Source organism: Spinacia oleracea, chromosome 4, assembly GCF_020520425.1.
Source record: "Spinacia oleracea cultivar Varoflay chromosome 4, BTI_SOV_V1, whole genome shotgun sequence".
NCBI lineage: Eukaryota > Viridiplantae > Streptophyta > Magnoliopsida > Caryophyllales > Amaranthaceae > Spinacia > Spinacia oleracea.
In genome coordinates this window covers 9,642,201-9,666,080 of record NC_079490.1, presented here as the reverse complement: position 1 = coordinate 9,666,080, position 23,880 = coordinate 9,642,201, and the positions used below count along the sequence as shown (strand labels likewise).

Sequence of the window (23,880 nt, the reverse complement as noted above, 5' to 3'; positions counted from 1 at the left end):
CTAGCTAGAGGCCGCTTCAGTTCAAGTGGAATTAATGATATTAATCCACAGCTTACTCTTGACTGAACCCGTAGGGTCACACAAATAGTACGTAAACGGATCAAGTATTTAATGGCATTAAATACTCTATCTATGGATATTCGGAATCGACGGATCTTGGTTTCAGTGGGAGCTGGGATCGTCACAGGCAAGAAATGAATACTCCGGAAACGATGATATTACCGGAAACGGAAATATGGATCGTATCGGAAATATAAATATTATCCAAGTCGTAGATGTTGCCGGAAACGGAAACATGGTACGTATCGGAAAATATTATCGGAAATGGAAATATTGCCAGAATCGGAAATATTGCCGGAAACGGAAATATTGTCAGAATCGGAAATATTACCGGAATCGGAAAATAATTCCGGAAACGGAAATATTAAATATTTGTTCGAAACGGAAATTAATTCCGGAATCGGAAATATTAAATATTGTTCGTATCGGAAATGAATTCCGGAATCGGAAAATTTAATCGGAAGCGCATCGTACGAATAAGCATCGGACGAGGCCTGCCGGACGAGGCCCAGCACGAAGCCAGGCCATCGCCCAGCAAGCCAAGCGCGCCGCACAAACAGCCACGCCAGGCCCAGCGCAAGGCCAGGCCCAGCAGGCTGCGCGCAGCGCGCAGCGCGCACAGCGCGCACAGCGCGCACAGCACGCGCAGCGCGCAGCGCGCGCGGGCGCTGAGTGGGCTGCTGCTCGCGCGCACGCATGGGGCCCATCGTGGCTGCCGTGCGTGTGTGTGCAAGTGTTTGTGTTCGTGCACGTTTCCTAAAACATGCAGAGTTCGGTTAATGATTAAATTCCTAATTCTATTTGATAAATTAATTAAATTAGAGTTCTTATAGGATTCTAGGTTTAATTAATTTGTATCTGAATAGGATTTCGATTCCCTTTCCATACCGCTATAAATATGAGGCTAGGGCTCACAATTTATACGACGAGTTTCAAAGTATTCAAAGTGAGTTTTTGAGAGAAAAATTCAGCCACACATCTTGCTCAAAAGTGCCGAAAATTCTAGTACCTTAAGGGCGATTCTAGTTGGTCAATCTTAAGGCGGATCCGGACGTGCTGTGGACTATCTACGGAGGGACGACACTTGGAGTCCTAAAGACTTGTTCTTGTTCGGTTCGGGCGCAGCTAGGGAAGGCACGCAACAAAGAGTATGCATCTAATCTATGCTAAATGATTATGTGTAAATAATATGTTTTCCTGGGTTTATGGTTTTTCCGCATGATTTATGCATTGTCATATGTATCATAACCTAACAGTGGTATCACGAGCCCCTTATTATTTTCATAATCTAAATTGCATGAACATGGTTAAATATTACAAATTTGCAAGAATTAAAAGGGGTGATTAATTTTCGTAATTGTTAATTAATTGCAAATTGCGTTTATTTAATTATACGTACGCAGTTTTTCGGCAGTTTCTTCGTTACTCATCCGAATTGAGTGATTTTTGTGTCAATTCCGCATGTAAAAGGCATTATAAAATTTTGACAAAAATAGTATTTTTCTGCCGAACCCAGAATTCTCCAATTCGAAGCCTAACTATGACTTTTCGAAGGTTTTAGTTTTTCGAATGCAAAATTTCGTAAATTTAAGATGTTAAATTAAATATTTGCGATTCTTGTTGATAAATCTTGAATTTTTGATTGACCTACTGCATATGTTTAACAAGTTTGAATGCCTAGTCTTGTTAATTATGCAATCTAATTTGTAATTATGATTAATTTGTTGAAAATTAGAATAATTTAGAATTAATTTGATTTTCATAATTAATTGTAATTTAATTAGAAACCTATTATTAAAAACCACCATAAAAATTGTAAATTTACGATAAATTTTAAATTTTTATGACCTAGACTTGAATCCATAACAATCGGAAATCAATTGGATAATAAATTTTCGATTTTTCGCCCTAAAATTATGAAATTAATATTATTTATTAATTTGTCATTAATTTTAAATATAAATTTTAAATTTTTATGCGATTCGTTCATATAACTTGCACGCACGAAGCAATGGACGCTTCGTGTTACCCTTAAGGGGTGTTGTATAATGCGGGCATGCGACGACGAGCAAGGGAGCTCGTCGCCCGTGCGGCACGAATGCAATGAGCAAGGGCGTAGTGCACGAGCACAAGGCAGCAGCCCTGCCTTGTGTCGTGTGCCACGAGCAATGGACGAATGGGCATGGGCGAAGGGCGAGCCAAGGCAGTCGCGTGTGGGCAGCAAGCGAGCTGCGCCACAACGCGCGCTGCCTCGCACAAGAGCGCGCAGCCTCGCGCGCAGCGAGCGCAAGTTCGCGTGCCACGAGCGCTGCGCCCAGCATTGCTCGCGCGCACAACGAGCGAGGACTCGCGCGCTGCGCCTAGCATTGCTCGCGCGCACAGCGAGCGATGTCGCCCGCCCAACGAGCGATGTCGCGCGCCCAGCGAGCGATGGCTCGCGCGCCCAGCGAGCGATGTCGCGCGCCCAGCGAGCGATGTCGCGCGCGCACTGCGAGCGATAGCCCGCGTGCGATGAGCGCTGGCGCGCGCAGCGAGCACCAATGCGTGCGGAGGCTTGCGATAGGGATGCAGCAGCTATGCGACGAGCGCATGGGCTGCGCGCACATGGCCAGCAATGGCTGTGTGCGTGCGGCCCATGGGCGTGCTACGCGTAGGGTGTTTGCGTTACGATTAGATCGTTTTGAATGTTTAATTTGAAAATTTCAGTTCACGTAATTTTAATTAATTTTAAAATTAATAATTTAAATTATTTTCTTGGATTTTAATTTTGAATATTATAATTATAATAAATGTTATTTATTCTAATTATTTTACTAAAATTAAAATCATGAATTAATTTAAATGCGACTGAAATTAAATTAAACTTTTTGGATTCAATTATAAATTTATATGAGCTTTAAATTTTAATTAAATTTGTATGTTTCCGGTTAGACTAGAAATACATTTTTATGTTTAAAATTGGTAAAGCATATGAATTTATTGGTTTAAGTGGGAGCGCTTTTTAGTCATAAACTCTTGATTAGGTCTACAAATCCTTAAGGTTAAAACAACTTGATTAGAATTAATAAGGACTGAATAATTGGTAGATTATTGGTGCCCTTGATTAATTGCTGCAAATGTTTACGTGATGCATAATGTGTTTTACTAACCAGCTATGTGGGCCATTCATGATAATGAATGGGTGAATGGTATATATTGTATATGTACTGTTTTGCAGGTTATGAAGTGACTAGTATGGCCCAAATAGGATAGAAAATATGGTCTGCGTACCATTAATTTGAATGTAATTGGTCTAAAGTACCAAAGTTATTTTTCAATTCAAATATGGTCTGCGTACCATCAAATAGTTGTAATTAGTTATAGCTTATCCTATTTGAAGAAAATGGTGCCTCCCACGGAGATTTTCAAGACGGACTTTGAAGTTAAAGCTTCAAGATGAAGTCGGGCCATACTAGATCACAAATATCTTATGCGTGTTTTAAGTTATTTATTGCTTTAAATATGTCTTAAAATGCATGAGATCAAAAGCTTGATTATGTTGCATGATTAAGGATTTTAGTTCACTTAAAATCTAACCAACATAGTAAGAGCCTTAAGTTCCAAACTTAAAAATTGAGTTAAAAGGTGCCATGCCAAAATATACACTTGCTTGGATATCCTTTACATCAATCTAGTAATAGTTTTCGCTCAGCGAGGTGTTACTTATTGGTCCTAAAGGGGCAAGGTACACAAATAATTGTGAGTACATGTTAGTTTTGGTGAAACTCAACGATATAAGTAAGGAGTCCTTTTATGTCGTGGCAAAATCGATAGGTTTACCTAATAAGTTCTTAGACGTACCTATCAACCAAGAATAGTTTCTAGACTATTAGCAAAAGGCTTTTGCTTACCTAAGATGTTCTAGGATTAAGTCGACAAACTGTGCTTAATTCTTCAATGGTTTTAGGGTCTTGGAATCATTTTATTCACACCTGCCGGAACAATAAAATCGAATAAAATGCTAATAACTTGTTTGAATTGCATGGTTGCTTTAATTTCAAGTTATTATTCATGATAAATGTTTAGACTTTGCATGCTTCAATGTATGTTTTAATTATTGTTTATAATTAAATATCTTGCACTGCAGTAAATCCTTTTAGAAAGGTAACAGTAAATTTCCTCGATTGGTAGTGAATCCAAGAACGATTCACGGAAATGAGAGAAAATGAGCAATTTAAAATGTACGTTTCTTTTAGTGACTTTTATGGTTGTTTTCGAGTATCAAAATCGAATGGCAAACCAATTGGTGCTTGTGAAATCAAGATACAATGTAGTTTTGAGATCATAAAGCATTGAGTTTAAACGCTCAGCCTTACCAATGGTTAACAACCTAATATCTTTGTCCATTTAATTCTCGAATGAGTCTAGTCACTAGACATTCGAATAGATCGATACTTAGAGAACTTTAGAAGCTTCTGGTAAGATCATCTAGTTGAAACAAAATATTCAACATAAATTAAAATGGAAAAGAACCTTGTTGGTGACATTGGACATGTCTAACAAAGTATAAAAGTCAACACTAAAGAATTCAATTCTTAAGACTATAAGAAAGGGTACAAGAAATAGGAAAACAAAGGAACATATGAAAGGAATTTACGATTCCGTTTCTACCTATAAGTTTATGTTTAAAGAGGAGTGACCTAGTAATCAAACTTCCTTGGTATCATATACCGCTTGAGGTTCTTACTTCGGTAATAACTCAAACAATGGAAGCTAGGATACACTAATGACCTACAAGTGGGAAATGAAGCATGGCAATGCTACATTAGTTGTAGGGTCATCTAGTTTGTTTTAAGTCCTTTCAAAGGCTGGAACTTAATGGCTATTTTGTTCCATAATCAACATACCTAAATTTCTGTTTTCAAACACAGAAAGACTCACATTCAAGAAAAACAAAAACAATGTTTGTTTGTTTATTTGAATGAAATGGTCAATTACAGGTTGAGTCAATATGCTTGATTAAAACAAACAACTCTTTAAAGAACTTTACTAGGTTCAAATCAACCCCTTGATTTGAGTTCCACTAATCTTTGGCACTGTTGCTTAGACCATATCAACAAGTTAACATTCAAAAGCTCTATTTTGATAGACTTTTGAAAGTTGATTGATTTCTAGATCATTTTAAGACAACTAGTCTTACTTGTTGAAAGTAACAAAAGATATGAACTATTGTTAGAACGCCTAGACAATAGAGTTCAAAGCTAAAGAAAGATTTTATGACTTTATTATTTCACATGGACATGAGTGAATATAGGTTTATTTACTCAAATGTGATATAAGTTGAATCTGTTTGGCTAGTTCAAAGATTCAGAAGTATAAAATCTACTTGGCAAGAAATCATAAAGATCTAGGTTAGATCATGTTGATGATTACTTGAGACCAAATATTCATCAATGATTGTGTGTTGCAATTTCACAATCTAGGTCCATAAGATATGGCATATCTTAGTTGGAATAATCGAAGTCAATTAGTACTTGATTCGATCAATGATGGATCATAAAGACTTTTCCTATAATTTCTAAAACAAAATGCTCAACTACCACCAAACTAAACCAAATTCGTCAAAGCTATTGAAAAGTAATTTCAGAATATCTTTTCATAATATATCTAAAGAGTTCCTAAACTCAGTGGGAGCTTAGTGTTTGTTATTCAACAAACTAAGGCCCAAGTATAGATATATGTTTCATTGTGATTTATTCAAATGAGTCACAAGGGTATTGTTTCTACCACGAATTTTTGAGAACATAATGTTTGTTTGCTCGAAATAATGTCCTTTTGGAGATTCGTTTCCAAAATGACAAGTGGGAGAAAATAAACCTCGAAAGTTTTCGAGGCGAACAACAAACATAAACGGACATTCCGGAGGCTTTTCGAAGTGCTTCAGAAAATCCGAACTTATTCTTTAAGGACTTTAGAAGTGGCTTTAAAGAATAGACATCTCTTAGAAGACTTTACAAGTGCTTCAAGGAGAACAGAATATTCAAAGGACTTTCAAGTAGCTATTGATATTCTATTGTTTGATGTTCTATACCCAAGTAGGCATAGAATTCAAGTCACTGAAACTATGAGATTCTTCTATTAAATAGTGAAGAAACCTACAACTTGCAGTCAAACTATTATCATGTAGATTAATGAGTTTGTGACTTGTAAGAAAGCTATGACGAAACCCAGATTCCCTAAAATGGTTAGAGGCCATATATAGACTCAAATGTTTTAAATGGTTAAAGGCCATAAAACATACTCAATGTTTTGATGACAAAATTGAAATTTTGTTGATTTGCAAGAATAGTTTCACACCTATTAGTTGCAAGTTTGTTTTAAGGATAAAAACCATCAAACATGGAATTGTGTTCACACACAAAGCTAGATTAGTTGCTAAAAGTTACAAGCAAATTCACGATGTGGATTGTGTTGAAACCTCATGCAAAATCGTAATGCTTCAGTCTATAATTCAAGCAATGATTGCATATTGGTACATATGGCAATTGGATGACAAAACGTATTCCTCAATCAAATGATGGAATATAATATGTACATGGTATGTCATAGAGTTTGTGGATCCAAATAAATGCTTGAAAAGGAAAGCTAGCTTATAAAATCTAAGTACAGATTTAAGCAAGCAATTGGGAATTAGAAATGTATTTTAGTGAAGCTAATAAGTATTTTAGTTTCATAAAATGTACATGATTCTTATAGATATATAAGAAGTTTAGTGGGAGTACATAAAACTTATTTGGTCCTATGTGTATCACACATATCTCTCTATTGTGAAATAACATTCAAATGCTAATGACTTAGGTTTGAAATTATTCATCAATGATGGACCAAGGCAAAACTTAGTACATACTGGGTATTAAGATCTATTTACAAAGATCTTATGATATTGTTTTGGATTAAGTAATGGCATTTACTAAATCAAACACGAAAGACTCCATTGGAGATATTCGACCCATATGAATAAATCTAAGTAAAGGATGTTTGAACTATGTATAAGCATTTACTAAGTTAAACATCAAAGGATCTAAGTAAGATTCTTAACCTATATTATATGTCAAAGAATTTAGCTGGATTTAGTATCTACTGAAACTAGATGAGCTAAAGTTACATGAATAGAATTCAATTGGAATTATTCTGCAAAAGAATTTATCATGTATGATATAATATGAGGATCGCCAAAAACGTATCGTATGACTTTGGGCATGACGAACATATACCAATCTCTATTGATCTAAGTGAAGATCAACTAGATTGAGATCAAGAAAAACTTATGGTACTTGAAAAGGTACATAAGATTAGTTCTTGACTCAAGGAAATAAAGATATGCTAAATATTGATGCTACACGCATAAACACTGGCAAATGATCAAGCAAGATTCCTTTGGAGTTAACCATTGACAAGGACGAGCTAAAAAGCATCGTGTTTTGAAATGGCAACATGGATTGGAGACCATGAGTTGTTGCGTGGGAAATTAAATATTAATTTCTATGTTCTAAGATACAGCTGGAAAGTCTTCCACATATCCGTGAACTGCTTGGATAAGTAAATCCAAACAAAGCATCACTATCAACCTATACAGTTGAAGTAAAAGTAATTATTGCCTAAGAAGCAATAAAACAGGGTTGTTTAAAGTTCTTCACTGAACTTGGGTAGATCACCTATCTGCTGGCTTGATGGTTCTTCATTGAAAAATGTGTAGAACCACTCTTGAAGCAAGAAAAACGTCTGCTAGCTTGATGGTTCTTCATTGCAAAATGAGTAAAACCACCATCGAAGTAAGAAAGACTAGATCACATAATAAACAAAATCGAAAAGATCTTATCATCATATCTCGAAGAACATTCGATGAAAAGGATATTAAGATTGGAAAAGCATGATAACTAAACCTATGCAACAAGTGAGAAACAACACTCACATTGTAGCACTGGAAATCAAGCATAGCTTTGAATTCCATGAACTGTTTTAGAAGATGGGTTTGAGGCCCATGGTTGTAAAACATTGGGGTTGAACATTTATCATATATGAAATGTATTTTTCATATTCCATTTAATCTTGGTTTAGTATTAAATGATGAGTCCCTTCAAATTTGACGATATATTCAAGATAGACTGTCAGGACCAGTCCTGTGACTAAGAAATGTCTATCAAGTGAACTTGAATGTCAAAGGTTGAAAATGGTCCCTAGTCGGAGTTTTCTATAAAATTGGACGCATAGAAAACGTTAGACGACTAGAATGCAAGATGACTAGTAGTTCTGTTTCTTGAACTATGTGGACATGGCAATGTCATAATCATTTGCATAGATACTTACTTTGGGAAGACTAGTATCGGACAAGACCTATGAAACTTTACTGTAAGAGATGAAAATCTGTCATAAGTAAATTTCATTAAAATTATTAGACACTAAATCCTCAATACCTGAGTGATTTGAGATTACTTGTTTGAGAACTGGTTGCTTTGACGTTGACCAACCGTCGCACCGTAAAAGGAGGCTATAAAGGCAACGCTCAGGTAATCACCTATCAAACGAAGTCTAATCTCAAGATCGCAAGATTGGGATTGTCCTCCCATAAATCGGGATGAGATGCTTAAAAGTTGTACAAGGCCACTCGGAGAGCTAGAAACTGTGAAATGCATGGCCGTGCTCGGATGAATCATAGGATATGATTATCTGTTTATTTGATCAGTTGAACTCTGAAACCGAGGAACACCTCTGGACATAATAAGGATGACAACTCTTACCTTATGTTCAAGAGCAAGCATCAAGCGACAAAGGAATTAGGAAATGCACACTTGTCCCTAAGGACAAGTGGGAGACTGGAGGAAATAATGCCCTTGGTCCAAGTATGCATTCTATGTTAAGTCTAATAAATGCGGTTCAGTATTAATTAACAAGTTAATAATTCAGTGAGATCAAGTGAGCTGAATGCCTAGCTAGAGGCCGCTTCAGTTCAAGTGGAATTAATGATATTAATCCACAGCTTACTCTTGACTGAACCCGTAGGGTCACACAAATAGTACGTAAACGGATCAAGTATTTAATGGCATTAAATACTCTATCTATGGATATTCGGAATCGACGGATCTTGGTTTCAGTGGGAGCTGGGATCGTCACAGGCAAGAAATGAATACTCCGGAAACGATGATATTACCGGAAACGGAAATATGGATCGTATCGGAAATATAAATATTATCCAAGTCGTAGATGTTGCCGGAAACGGAAACATGGTACGTATCGGAAAATATTATCGGAAATGGAAATATTGCCAGAATCGGAAATATTGCCGGAAACGGAAATATTGTCAGAATCGGAAATATTACCGGAATCGGAAAATAATTCCGGAAACGGAAATATTAAATATTTGTTCGAAACGGAAATTAATTCCGGAATCGGAAATATTAAATATTGTTCGTATCGGAAATGAATTCCGGAATCGGAAAATTTAATCGGAAGCGCATCGTACGAATAAGCATCGGACGAGGCCTGCCGGACGAGGCCCAGCACGAAGCCAGGCCATCGCCCAGCAAGCCAAGCGCGCCGCACAAACAGCCACGCCAGGCCCAGCGCAAGGCCAGGCCCAGCAGGCTGCGCGCAGCGCGCAGCGCGCACAGCGCGCACAGCGCGCACAGCACGCGCAGCGCGCAGCGCGCGCGGGCGCTGAGTGGGCTGCTGCTCGCGCGCACGCATGGGGCCCATCGTGGCTGCCGTGCGTGTGTGTGCAAGTGTTTGTGTTCGTGCACGTTTCCTAAAACATGCAGAGTTCGGTTAATGATTAAATTCCTAATTCTATTTGATAAATTAATTAAATTAGAGTTCTTATAGGATTCTAGGTTTAATTAATTTGTATCTGAATAGGATTTCGATTCCCTTTCCATACCGCTATAAATATGAGGCTAGGGCTCACAATTTATACGACGAGTTTCAAAGTATTCAAAGTGAGTTTTTGAGAGAAAAATTCAGCCACACATCTTGCTCAAAAGTGCCGAAAATTCTAGTACCTTAAGGGCGATTCTAGTTGGTCAATCTTAAGGCGGATCCGGACGTGCTGTGGACTATCTACGGAGGGACGACACTTGGAGTCCTAAAGACTTGTTCTTGTTCGGTTCGGGCGCAGCTAGGGAAGGCACGCAACAAAGAGTATGCATCTAATCTATGCTAAATGATTATGTGTAAATAATATGTTTTCCTGGGTTTATGGTTTTTCCGCATGATTTATGAATTGTCATATGTATCATAACCTAACAGAAGCACTTTGCATGCTTGAGCGGATTTTTCCACCAGCCTTTTTTGACATAATGGTGCATTTACCTGTACATTTGGTGAAGCAAATTAAGTTGAGTGGACCTGTTAGTTCAAATTGTATGTATGGAATTGAGAGGTATCTTCATGAGTTAAAGTTGGATGTTCGAAACAAGGGTTGTCCAGAAGGCTCAATGGCAGAAGGTTACCAAGCTAAAGAATGTATTGCTTTCATTGCTAGACATTTGAAACGATCAAACATATCTACACATGATGTCAATGAGTGCACTGTCTCCCAATCATTTTTACCTAAGATAGGACGTCCTATCAAGGGAAAGGGAAGGACCTCAAAGAAAAAGCATTGTGGACATATGATTGATCGAATTACATGGGCACAAGCACATCGTTATGTCTTATTCAATTGTGATTGTGAGGACGTTGAGAGATACATAAAGTAAGATATCAAACCATAACACAATTTTTTCTATCCTTATGTTTTACATATATATTATCCAATTGTATATTGTTTGAAATATGTTCTTTTTTTAATCACAGTGAACACAAGATGTGTGTAAGCAGTAAACGAAAGAGGAAATGGAATAGTGCACAAGACCATAACAAGGATTTTATCGATTGGTTTAGGGAAAAGGTTGAGTTGGAAGTTGAAGAAGGTTAAGAAATTATCTCGGACCATCTCATATGGTTATCTAAAGGACCTTCTTATGTGGCCAAAAAGCATACAGGTTACTCTGTTAACGGATATAGATTCCATACAATGAAGCGTGATGCAAAGTGTGTGACTCAAAATAGTGGAGTCACTCTCACAGCAATAACACATAGCTTTGCGAGTTCTAAAGATCAAAATCCTGTAGTCGGAGACGTCAATTATTATGGTTCAATCCAAGACATTGTTGAGATATCTTATCATGGTCATTTTAGTGTTGTCTTATTTAAATGTGTGTGGTTTCACTCGGAAAAAGATGATGATGAGCTTATTATGGTTAATACGAATAAGAAAATTTCTGAGGGAGAGCCATTTATCTTAGCATCTCAGGCACATCAAGTATTTTTTGTAGAAAATTTAAATAAGGAGGGGTGGCAGTATGCTGTTCAAGTCCTCCCTAGAGAATTGTCTGACGGTATTGAAATTACTTATTGTGTTTCATAGTCTAACTTATTTTTATTTTTTAATTCCTTTCATATATCGTTTTGACCTATATGTACGTCCCTTTTCTTTTTGACATTCTTTTTATGGTTTTTCAAATTTGCAGATGAAAGCCAATAAGGCCAACTTTCCTAGTTCACACCATCAAGTTAGAGTTCCAGAATATGAAAGAATGCGGATGGAGAATTTGAAAATGAATGTAGACAGAATGACTGCTAAAGGTGCCGGGTACTTAGCTAAGAAAATACTACAAGAAAAACTTCGAGGTTCGGGTTTTCCAAATGGTAATGGCAATAACCTGGTGGAAGAACCAGATGATGAGTCAACATCTGAGTATGATGGAGGCTGTAATGAGGATGAAACTACTAGCAACATGGAAATTGAAGTTTTCACCCGTAATAAAACAAAAGGTAAAAAAGTTGAAACTACTCTTATTTTGCTGAAGTTTTATTCATGGAAAAGTTTACATGTTAGTTGTAGCTATTAACTCCTGTTTGTTCCCTGTTTGTGGCTTAGTGATGACTGATGTTTGTTGCGTTGTTTACTTGGTGTGCTGCTAGTACAAACATGCCAATCCTTGTCTATTTAGTCTAAAATAAACTGATGAAAAGTGCGATGATGCAAGTAAACTGATTTCACAAGCCACATAAACCTTCTATTACTTTGTTGCATCTAGAAGTTTTGTTATTACAAGTTTCACCTATCCTAATTGTATTCTCATACTAGAAGGAGCAAGAATAACAGGCCTAGATTTAGGTATAGCTTCATGTATGATTGCAGGAAAACAATGGCTAATCTGGTTTTTCCTGTACCTGGTGCATGGCATATGATGCACCCTCCTTTACCAGATGATTCTGTAGAATTAGTAAGTTCATTGATTCTTATACCACCTGCAATGTTTCTCCATATGAACTCAAACCCATCTCTTTGATGAGGGTGTAAGTTCAGTAGAGTTCCTGGAACTAGGTCCCACACTGTACCCGGAATATGATCAACTGAAGTTTCACCTCTGTAGTCATCATAGCTCAAATCTGGGAACTGAAACTTGTCAGAAACTCCGATGTCATTGTAGGGGAATTGTGTGTATCTTTCCTTGTCTGTTCTTCCAAATGGATCTTTGGCCTAAACAATGCAAAACCAAACCACAATTTTAAGTCATAAAGGAATTAACCTTCTACTTCTGATGATCATGTTATTAGGGTAACCCTATACGATTTTGGGATAAGGTCACTTGCTTGGTTCCTTGTTTGTGTTTACTTGCAATGTAGCAGTAGCTGTTTCCAGTTATTCCCTTGTAACAAAACTGATTCATTTGGGAGATTATGGAGATTTCCAACATTATAACTTTCTAGTTTTAGGGTCAGATATCCTATATGTCATCTCAAGGATTTTCTTTTTCTTTTGCTGGAATCCTGGTTCTGTCGTAGCTGTTAGTGATGATGAGGGTGGCCTTCATGGATCCCTTTTGGTTAAAGATACAAATCTGGGCTTGGATTCAGATTGTTTACCAACTAGACTAAAACGGAATGAACTCACTGAATTGGTTAAAGGTTGTTTGGATTCATAAATGTTCAGACCAATCTGTTTTTCAGAAATTTGACAGAATTTTGTTTATCTCCTATGAGCACTTTCGATTCTTACTGTCCTTTCACACAAGAGCAGGCGTGGCAGCATGTATGGTCCTGCTGCAGCCAAGCTGCACAATACGGAGTATAATTTGTCTGAACTTGGCACAATTATTTCATGGACTTATCAACTGATTATACATGTGATTTAGGACAAATCTACAATACTGCAACATAACTGATGAGTCTGAAAGTGTAAAAATGCTCCAACTTCTTTGCTGTAGAATGTTAGTATGGAGTATTCTACTGCATTTAAATTTCTTGCCTAATGGAGTTTTGGTGAAACTGGAAGCACGGGCAGAGGTTATGTTGGTGGAAACAAAATGAAGAGACTTTGCATTAGAATGAACAATAACTGATAATCCAGCAATTCAAATAGTAAATGTTAAGCTATATTCTAAACTGATTCAACACCAAACATAAAATAGAAATTCTATTGTCCAAAACTAGTTCCTGCTAAGCATCAACTTAACATAAACACTAAGAGGATTGCATTGTTCAAGAACAAAAGACTTACTAAGACACTTCAAAGCTCTCTATCTATTGATATTCAACATGGACTTAGCTTCAGTCTGCTCCTCCAAGAAATTCTCACTTGTATACTTACTCAACAATTCCAACTTCTTCTTCTCCACAACCATCCTTTCGATCTCCCTCTCATCCGGCAATGGCACGTGCATCACAAACTCCTTCTGCATTGCATCATTTTCATCAAGCCTCTCCTCCTCTCTCCTCTCCTCCTCCACAGCCTCCTCCTCTTCCTCAAACAAAATATCCGTCACATTTGCCACCTCGCCACTCTTCACTGCCTTTTTCGCTTCCCTCTTAATCTCCTCCATCAAATTCCATTCCTCTACCGCCATCTCCCTCATAACCACCTCTGCTGGTGCTTCCAGCTTCACCAAAACTCCATTAGGTGCTTCCAGTCTGAGAGTGTAAAAATGTTAATAAGGTAACTGCTTTGTATTATCTGCTTATTCCTTTAGGTAATAATACTTTTTGCCAAAAAAATGCTAACTTGAGATGGATGCTGACATACTCTTGTATACCTGATCTGTATACTACAGGTTTTGGCTCAGTCCCCGACTATGGGTGATTTTGTGAAGAATAATAATCCCAAACAGAAGCATCATCAGGTTAAGCAAGGTCGTGATAATAACTCAACTAGCTCTATTCAGAAGGTTCAAGAACAATGTAGTCAGAAGAAGAACCAACCTTTCAACAATCCAAGCTCTGAGAAAGAGCAAGAGCAGCTTGATACTGTTAAGAAAAGGAAGCAAAAACATAAGTCATATTGTTCTCCAGGTTCCATGACAAGGTATCTTGATTTTCGAAAAAAGCAATTAGAAAACAATGAAATGGTTGCAACCGGTAATCCAATTCTGAATACTGAAACATCACCAATAAGAGACGAAAATGATGATGATGTACAACTGAATAATATTGATGCTGGATATGGCCTTGGATTTGATTTAGAATTGGAGACAACAGCTGAAAACGAAAAGGAAGGTATGAGTCATCATTTACATTTATGAAGTCAGTTATAATTTATGAGTCAATTAGTAAACCTGTAACTTATTAGCATACTGAATATATACTTGAATTAATATTTGAACTGAAACAGCTCCTAAGAAGAAGCATCGAGGGCCAACAAAGCTTACACAAGTTCATGCGCGTACAAGAGAAGAACGCCAATATATTATTCTGAACTCATTTGGCCAACCAGTAGGACCTACAAAGGAAATTGTTGAAGAGTTTAAGTTCTTCCTCAGAACTTTGGGGAAGGATTCTGAGCTTGCGCCACTCAATTATGTCAATTTTCGAGATCTGCCCACACATGACAAAATATGGGATTATGTTTTGGTATGTTGTATTATTGTTGTTTTGCACAAGTTTGGTAGTGATATTCATTGATATTTCTTGAAATATTATGACCTTCGTGGCTTCGTATATTACTAATGGCCACTTTAATGACTGGTATAGGAAAAATATATAGTTCCTGAAGCCGGAAGAAAATATGCAATGGAGGTTGTCAATACAAGTTGGCGTAGTTATAAATGTAGATTTAAGAAGAATCATTTCTATGCATATGCCACTGATGAGTTAAGATGGAAGAATAAACCAGACACTATTTCAGTACCTCAGTTTCAAGACCTCTTGAATTACTGGAAATGTGAAAAAGTTGAGGTATTTAATGAAATTTCCTTATATGTTCATGTAAGAATGGGTCTTAGTAGTTGTAACTTATTGTTTTTATCTCATAGGAAGAAAGTAAGACCAACAGAGAAAATCGTTTGTTGTTAAATGATATGCACACGATGGGCCGTAAGGGGTTTGCAATTTTACGTCATGAATTGGTAACAACTTATTCTCATTTCTAGTAAATTTCTTATATTTTGGTGCTGCATATTAGAGGTTACTTATATATGTTATTGTGCTTTTTAATAGCAAGAGCAGGATCCGGATAAGCAAGAACCTTCTCAAGCAAAGGTCTACAAAGAATCAAGGAAAAGAGTTCCAGGGAGAACATACCTTACCAACCCTGAGAAAACCGAAGAGAATATTGTAAGTTAACAAGTTGCATTTAACATATTTGCATAGTTTTGATAATATAGTAAGAGAATGACTTAAAGTTCCATAAATAGGCAAAACTAGATGCTTTAGAGTCCACCCAAGACGGAGAAGAAGGGAGAAACTCCAAAGACCTTATCTCTGAAGTGATACAAGGTCCCAAAAGCAAAAGCAAAAGCCGCGTACCACTTTACGGAAAAGGTGTGACAAAGAGTGACTTGAAGAAAAAGGGAAAAAAATCAGGATTCTTGATTCCGGAAGAGTTCTTGCAGAGTATGAAAACAGAGTTGGTGCAGCAACTTGCACCCCACGTTGTGTCTATGATTGTATCTCAACTTCAAGAAGCTAATCCCGAGATAAATATAATTATTCCTGATTTTGTGACACCATCAATTCCAAAGGATGCATCTAGTGCGCCGCATGTTAGTGAGCGAAATGGACAGTCTGGTGGGACAAGCAGGACAATTAACCAGGTAAAGTATTTGTTTTGGCGTTATAATATGTTGCATTGTCTCATTATTTTATTGAAATTCTGTTGTGGTGTTTGGTTGTATAGTTGGACAGGTTCGTTTAGTTTTCGGTAGGTTGGCAGAACCTTTCATCTTAACAGATGCAACTTTTTTCATGGAATTCCTGCTAATTCATTCTTCTGACCGAAATGTTTGTTCATAGTCTCCTTGTGTATTTGATGGAAACTCTTCTAGGGCAGCTTTGTGAATCTGTGTATTTAGTCTGTCTATCTGAGCTACTAGACCTGCTGGATTTCAATTATCCTTGCTGAATTAGAGAAAGCTTAAATTTGTTGAATTTCAATTATCTTTAAACCTGCTGCTCCCTACTGACTTCAGACGTAGTGCCTGCACTACCGCCAATCAGTCACTTTTCATCACAACTCGCTGCATTCCTTGGCAATCAGATTCTATTAACTAATTGCCACTAGTCAAAATCAATGTTGCTCGTTATGAGAGACATCAAAACTGATCAGATTTTTATGCAATCTCTGGGCTTTTGGTCTGTGTAAGCATGCTTTAAGATTCTCATAATCACCTGTTCACCTTATCTTCCCCAGGTTCTTAGAGAATGCACCATCACATGCAGGGACAAATGTACAGTGCCCTCCAGAAGTCCAAATATGAGCTTTCACTTTCACTTTATTTCTCTAAGACACATTGATTCTTTACTGACTAGTAAGATAGTAAGACTTTATATTTCACTAGCTATATAACTGTTGGTTTCTTGTCATCACGTTCAACAGCTTTTGGTTTGATCTCGGTAAAACCAAGAGGCCTGACATTGCGTGGAATTGGATTTCAGTGAAGTAAGTTTAGGGTCTGCATCTCATATAATTGTTTGCTGGACATATATATATCATCTCATAGAATTGTTTGCTGCACAGATTCATCATCTCATCTCATAGTAAGTTTAGGGTCTGAAATTTCATGCTTTATTTGAATAAATATGAAGTTTATTAAATTATTTAATTTATCGTGTTTTAGCTAGTGCACCATCCCTAACTTGTGCCCATTCGTGATTTAAACTTACAGGAGCATGGTGAGCTAAATGGAGAAGAAATGTAGATCTAGCAATGACACGGTGGAGACTCTTGTTTGTTTTTGAGTCATTTTGTGATTTCTAGTAATGTACATTGAATTTGTTTATGTGGATTTTAATTTTATGCATTTTGTCATTAAATACACTAAATTAATTATTAGTGAACGATTATTTTGTAATGCATGTGTCCTATGGGCACTAATATTGTAATATTACTCTTTAAGTCAATGAAAATCATTTATTATTGACATCCTTTCTTAATTTAGAATAATTTTAATTATTTATTATTATTATGAATAAACGAACCCGTTGCATTAGGTGCTCAACAGATCGATTTATTTTGACAATAAATTACCGTTGCATTAGGCTATAACGTGTCGCATTATTTCTTTAAGCCATTGTAGATATCCGTCGCATTAGCTAAAATAATCGTCGCATTAGCTAAAACAAACCGTCGCATTAGCTACAATTTCCGTCGCATTAGCTAAAGAACTAATGCGACACCCATCTAATGATTGTCGCATTAGATGTTTATCTAATGCGACGGTATTAATTTTACCGTTGCATTAGGTCACTGATCGTCGCATTAGACCTAATGCAACGCCACCGGATGTAAGGGTCATTTGTCGTCGCATTAGGTCTAATGCGACGGATTTTGATGCCTAATGCAACGTTTTTAGGCGTTGCATCTGATAAGAAATGTAGTAGTGGAATAATCTGGAAATGGGGAGAGCTTTGAGATTCCAGGCAGGGCTTCCAATGAAGTATTGGGGTGATTGTATATATGTTGTTGTTCATATCACCAAACAGATTACCTTGTGTCATTCTCGATGACAAAACACCACATGAGGTTATTCATAATGAAAAACCAGCATATGAGGAATTGAAAACTTTTGGATGTCTTGCAAAGGCTAGTAACCTCAATGTTACTCATGACAAACTAGATGAAAGGGGCATCCCATGTATCTTTATAGGCTATTCAGGCACACAAAAAGGGTACAAGCTGATTAATCTGATAAATGGTCAAGAATTTGTATCTAGGGATGTGAAATGGTATGAGAATATCTTCCCATATCACATATTTCACACAGCCTCAATTGGAAAAGAGAAAATTCAGAATGGTGAAGAAGATCAAAAGTGGATAGATGATGTTGATGAAGCCTATATCCCATCCGAAAATAAAGAAACCGAGGAAGATGTGGCTATTACGGAAGAAGAAGATATTGACAGAGCTAATGATACTCTTACAGAAGAGGTAAGAAGGTCGTCAAGGACACACAAACCTCCTGTGTGGCATAAAGATTACAAAGTAGCTACTGCTGAACTTAGTTATGTTGATGTTGTGAGAAATGTGGCAAATACACCAGTTACATCAACATACTTCTGCATGATGGTATCTCAGTCAAAAATCCCTGATCCAATTCATTTCAAAGACGCAATGAAGCATAAGAGGTGGTTAGAGGCAATGAATGAGGAGTTGGAAGCACTTGAAGTTAACCATACTTAGACAAATTGCAGATCTTCCTCACGGAAAGCATGCTATTGGATGTAAATGGTTGTATACCACCAAATATAATCCGAAAACAGAAAAAATTGAGAGACATAAGTCGAGGCTTGTTGCGCTTGGAAATAGACAAAGAGAGGGGATAGATTATAAAGAGACATTTGCACCAGTGGCAAAGATGTCAACTATGAGGTCTCTTTTGGATGTTGCTACAATGAATGGGTGGAATGTACATCAAATGGATGTAAAAAATGCATTTCTTCATGGAGAATTGAAAGAAACAGTTTATATGAAGCTTCCTCAAGGGTACCTTGGCAAAGGTTTCAGATTTGGGCAGAATTTTGATGGTCAAGATGTTACTAGGGATTCGGGGAAGGTGTGTAAGCTGATCAAGTCACTGTATGGATTAAAACAAGCACCCAGGCAGGTATGCAAAGCTCAGTTCTGCCTTGATAGAAAGGAGGTACAATCAGTCAAAAACTGATTATACTTTGTTCACTCAAAGTCATGAGAAGGGGTTCATTGCAATATTAGTGTATGTTGATGATCTTATCATTACAGGAAGTAGTATAGAGCTGATAACTGACGCAAAGGACTACTTGAAAAGTCAATTCAACATGAAAGATATGGGCGAACTCAAATATTTCCTTGGAATTGAAGCTGACAGAAATAGTGCAGGGATCTTTCTTTCTCAAAGAAAGTATATCATGGATATTTTACATGAATATCACATAGAGGGGTGTAAACCACTTAAACTTCCTATGGATACACATGTGAAACTCACTCATGCCTCTGGAACATCTATGCCTAACCCTGAGAAGTACCAAAGATTGGTTGGAAAACTAATCTATTTGACCATAACTAGGCCTGATATTGCCTTTATAGTCCATATTTTGAGCCAATTCATGCATTCTCCAACTTTTGCTCATTATCAGGCTGCCATTAGAGTCCTAAGGTATTTGTCAGGATCTAAAAACCAAGGGATTCTACTTGCTGCAAACTCCACTCCAAAGCTAAGAGCATACTGTGACAATGATTGGGCGGGATGTCCAATAACCAGAAGATCAACCTCTGGATTTTGCATTCTCCTTGGTGATTCTCCCATATCTTGGAAAGCAAAGAAACAACAAGTTGTTGCAAGGTCCACTGCTGAAACTGAGTATAGGTCAATGGCTCTCACTATATGCGAAGTTATGTGGCTTAAACAACTCTTAAAGGATCTAGGACTGAAGTCTTTGGGTAACACTCCACTATTTTGTGATAATCAGGCTGCTTTGGCCATTGCTGCAAATCCTGTCCAACATGAGAGAACAAAACATGTGGAAATTGATTGTCACTTCATTCGAGAAAAGGCAACTGATGGTATAGTTATGTGAAATCTGAAAATCAGTTGGCTGACCTATTCACTAAGGTAGTGTCTACAGATCAATATAGTCAATTACTTAGCAAGCTGGGAGTTCAGAATCCTTCCTCTCAACTTGAGGGGGAGTATTGAAGTATGATCAAGTAATTAAGGGCCTTCTGGTCACTGGACAATATAGAAGAATGATGCTGTGATTGATGATGATTAAGTGGTCCTGGCTCAATTTGATATTCTGCTGATATGGTCATTTCTGTTATTTACAATCTGTCCTTTTTTTGTCCTTTTTGCTAATTTACAGCCGTTATTTTGTATGCTTCCTAGGAAGTTTCTGGTAGAGCAGGTGTCATTCATTAAGAGGGCATTGTCATCTATTTATGAAGGAGAATGAGCTGTAAACAGAGATTTGAGATGAATAAAATCAGTAGCAATGATTGAGCCTAACATTCTCTGCTTCAGTAAATTTTCATGCATTCTTTGCACCTTTGTTTTCAGACCTTGTAGTTGTACACACTCGAACAATTTAAGCAAAATCTGGGCCACATAAGTAAATGAAAACAGGCAATGGTGAAACAGGTGTCTATGGTTTTACTGCAGAATGATGTTATTCATAGTTGTGGTTCTTAATTGACAACGGTTAGTCTATTGTTCTGAGTGTTTGGTATGTTACTCCCTCCAACCTCCATCCCTTTCTATTTGCTGCATTTCCTTTTTGAGCTGCCTCTTTTCAACTGCTACCTTCTTCTATTGGTAAGCTTATTTTTGAACAAATCTCTGCTACATTCTTCCAGAAATCAACAGAAAATAGCTCTCATCTCAAGGTTCCTGAAATACTGCAGCAGAAGGCTGATGATGAGCCTTTGGTGAAGTTGACAGAAAAACATATGGTTGAGGGTAATAATTTTGAGTGTTTGGTAATTTGCTCTATTCTTCAGAAATCCATGGACAGTACCTTTCATCTTGAGGTTGCTCAAACACCGCAACAGAAGGATGATGAAACTTTGATGAAGTTGCCAGAAAAGCTCATGGTTGAGTTCTCGGTTACTACACTCTCTGTGACTTTGTCCCCCTCCCCATTTTTTTGATGCAAGTTTCTTTTTGACCTGTCCCTTTTTATTTGCTACATTCTTCAGGGATTTGTGGATAGTAGCTCTCATCTTGAGGTTCCACAAATAGTTCAACAAAAGGCTGCTGAGACACGATCAGAGAAACAATTTTGAGTGCTTGGTACAATTTTGATTCCTTTTTCTTTGCTACATTCATATATATATATATATATATATATATATATATATATATATATATATGTATATATATATATATATATGTATATATATATATATATATATATATATATATATATATATATGAGCTTAGTTTAAAGAAATATTTGCTGCATTGTTCAGAGTTCCACGGAAAGTAGCTCTCATCTTGATGATGTTCTGCAAATTGATCAACAAATAGCTGCTAAGACTTTGATGAAGATGAAAGGAACGAAGATGGTTGAGAATAATAGTTCGGAATGCTTGATATCTACTCCTTCTGAAATAGACACTAGTGAAATCGGCAGAAAAACACTTGGTTGAGAGCAACACTCTTAACTCTTAAGGGCTTGGCTTGGTAAGTACTCTGGCTAACATGTTTGACATGTTGATTTTATGAATGAGCTTGTGCTATTACTCTCTCCGTCCACAAATAATCTTCGTGATGATTGTATAAAGGGATCGGAATTCATGTTTAAGTTTTACTTTGCTACATATGTTGATTGTATAAAAGATATCATTGTCCATGATTTTCTCCCGTATGAAAAATCGTGTTCCTGCAAGAGTTATGGCTAAAGTAAGTTTTTGATATCATGTACTGCGAAATACTTCTCTGATGCATTAGTTAAATTTCTGCTGTGAAAAATGATTGGAGTGGTAATATTAATTATTCCCAAACCATTCAACAGTGTTCTACAATGAGTTGTGATGTTGAGAATTATTTTTCTCTCATACACATATTGACTCCATTACAACGATAATGGGTTGAATAGATGATGTCCCATACTATGATATACTAGTGTGCTCAACCTTGCCATTACTAAAATTGAACAGATCCCCGCCACAGATTATTTCTTTTATCCCGAAAATGTAACAAAGAGAGAGTTTGAACTTTGAAGTGTGGAAGGCGGAATACAAAGATGATAAAATGTATGGTGGTATTAAAGCTTTCGTAGTGTTCGAAGAAGTCATTTCTGAGAAAAGTAACAAACTCAAGTTCAAGCAACATTTTCTACTATATTACCGCAATTTAGAAGGTGGACCATGGTGCACAATGAGCATGGTAGTCACCCTTGTTTGTCCAACGCAAAAACGTGGTTGTATAAGCCCTTTGTACTTGTATGTATTGAGGTTCGCCAATGAATCAAGTGGATATTGGGGTACATTTAGATACGATTGGGGTAAATACGTTTTGAAATGGCTTATCCAAGACCGTCTAAAATATGACACCGGAAAAGTGGGAGGATATGGCGGTTGCACACTCCTATTGTCTGTGAGCTTTCATTCTTATCTTGTTCAGAATGTGTGCTTATGTTTTCGGTTTCAAAATCATTGATTTCATTGTTTGTACCAAGTACTAAACCTTTGGTCCTCTGTTATAGTTGATCTACCTAGATAGAATTTCCTATGCGAGGACAGTTGGATGGAACCACGAAGAATGTAGGCTTCGGTTTTGGAACCAAGCTAAATTTGCTATGGCATTCAAGTCTCACTTAAAACCTAATGGTGAATATGGTGCTGCTGTAATCAGTATTACGTAGTACTAAGTATTAAAGTTGTTACTTAGGCATCTATCTTGTGTATATTTGCAGGTAGTTGAAAACGTGGTTTATGGTAAGCCTTACCCTAACAAATACTTTCTCCGTTCTTATTTACATGACACAATCGAGTTTTTGGCCCTATTCACACAAGCTATTTTGACTTCATTTTGTGATTTATGCTTAAGAAAAAATATAATCGTGTAAGATCTTATTAGAATCGTCTCAATAAATATTTTTTAAATATCAACTTTTTATAATTTTTTCTTATCCATAATGGAAGATATTAATGATTGAAATTGTGCGTTGGCAAACATGCCTAAATTATTGTGTCATTTAAAAAAGAACAGAGGACGTAGCATTTTTCGTGTCTCCAAGAGTACATGCCAACTTGCCAAGTGATGGATTTTCAGACCATTTTGTATCGCTGCATTCAGTCCTTGACTTAATTGAGGTTCCATTTGGTAAGGCGTAAAACGTTTTCAGTGGAAAATGATTTTCCATGGAAAACATTTTTCGAGGGAAAACACAATTCTAAACTAGTTTTCCTTTGTTTGGTAACTTAAAGGAAAATGGGAGAAGATGGTGAAGATTGAGGGGGAAGAAAGGGGAGGGAGGTAAGTAGGAAAGAAGAAAAATTGGTTTCCCTCCCTTTCAAATGGAAAAGGGTTTTCCACCTTTGAGGGAGTCATGGAAAATTATTTTACATCCCACCCAACCAAACAACGTAAAATGATTGAAAAGGCAAAAATCATTTTCCATGAAAACATTTTACGCCCTACCAAACGGAGCCTGAAAGATGGCGATGTATTATAGTTTTTTATTTCTGATCAATACAAGTAATGTAATCTGTTTAAGTACTGAATATTTGGTCAAGTATTGTGTTTATGTTACTACCCTTTTTCAAAACATGCAATCGGGTTAGTGTCATGCTTTAAGGATTTTAACAATAAAGAGTGATAAACCTTG

At 36.9% G+C, this 23,880-nt stretch overlaps 1 protein-coding gene and 1 long non-coding RNA gene across 3 annotated transcripts; both read left to right on the top strand.

Moving 5' to 3' along the window:
* Window positions 1-14,213: 14,213 nt before the first annotated feature.
* LOC130471300 (uncharacterized) lies at window positions 14,214-15,368 on the top strand. Its single transcript, XM_056841346.1, has 4 exons — window positions 14,214-14,634; window positions 14,750-14,988; window positions 15,109-15,312; window positions 15,363-15,368. The coding sequence occupies exons 1-4, from the start codon at window positions 14,214-14,216 to the stop codon at window positions 15,366-15,368; spliced, it is 870 nt and encodes a 289-aa protein (XP_056697324.1).
* Window positions 15,369-20,502: 5,134 nt separating this feature from the next.
* LOC130459836 (uncharacterized) lies at window positions 20,503-23,763 on the top strand. 2 transcript variants are annotated; one of them, XR_008919503.1, is made up of 5 exons: window positions 20,503-20,772; window positions 20,903-21,139; window positions 21,245-21,338; window positions 21,518-22,879; window positions 22,966-23,763. It is a non-coding gene; the product is annotated as an uncharacterized lncRNA (long non-coding RNA). The 2 variants fall into 2 exon arrangements; XR_008919502.1 differs by having other exon boundaries at window positions 20,505-20,772; window positions 21,518-23,763.
* The last annotated feature ends 117 nt before the right edge of the window (window positions 23,764-23,880 follow it).

What these genes read in the sequence shown, in the direction of transcription:
- LOC130471300 (XM_056841346.1), top strand. Translation starts at nt 14,214, where the DNA reads ATGGGTGATTTTGTGAAGAATAATAATCCCAAACAGAAGCATCATCAG. An exon ending in AGCTGAAAACGAAAAGGAAG is followed by an intron (nt 14,635 to 14,749) that starts GTATGAGTCATC and finishes GAACTGAAACAG; the next exon opens with CTCCTAAGAAGAAGCATCGA. An exon ending in AAATATGGGATTATGTTTTG is followed by an intron (nt 14,989 to 15,108) that starts GTATGTTGTATT and finishes TGACTGGTATAG; the next exon opens with GAAAAATATATAGTTCCTGA.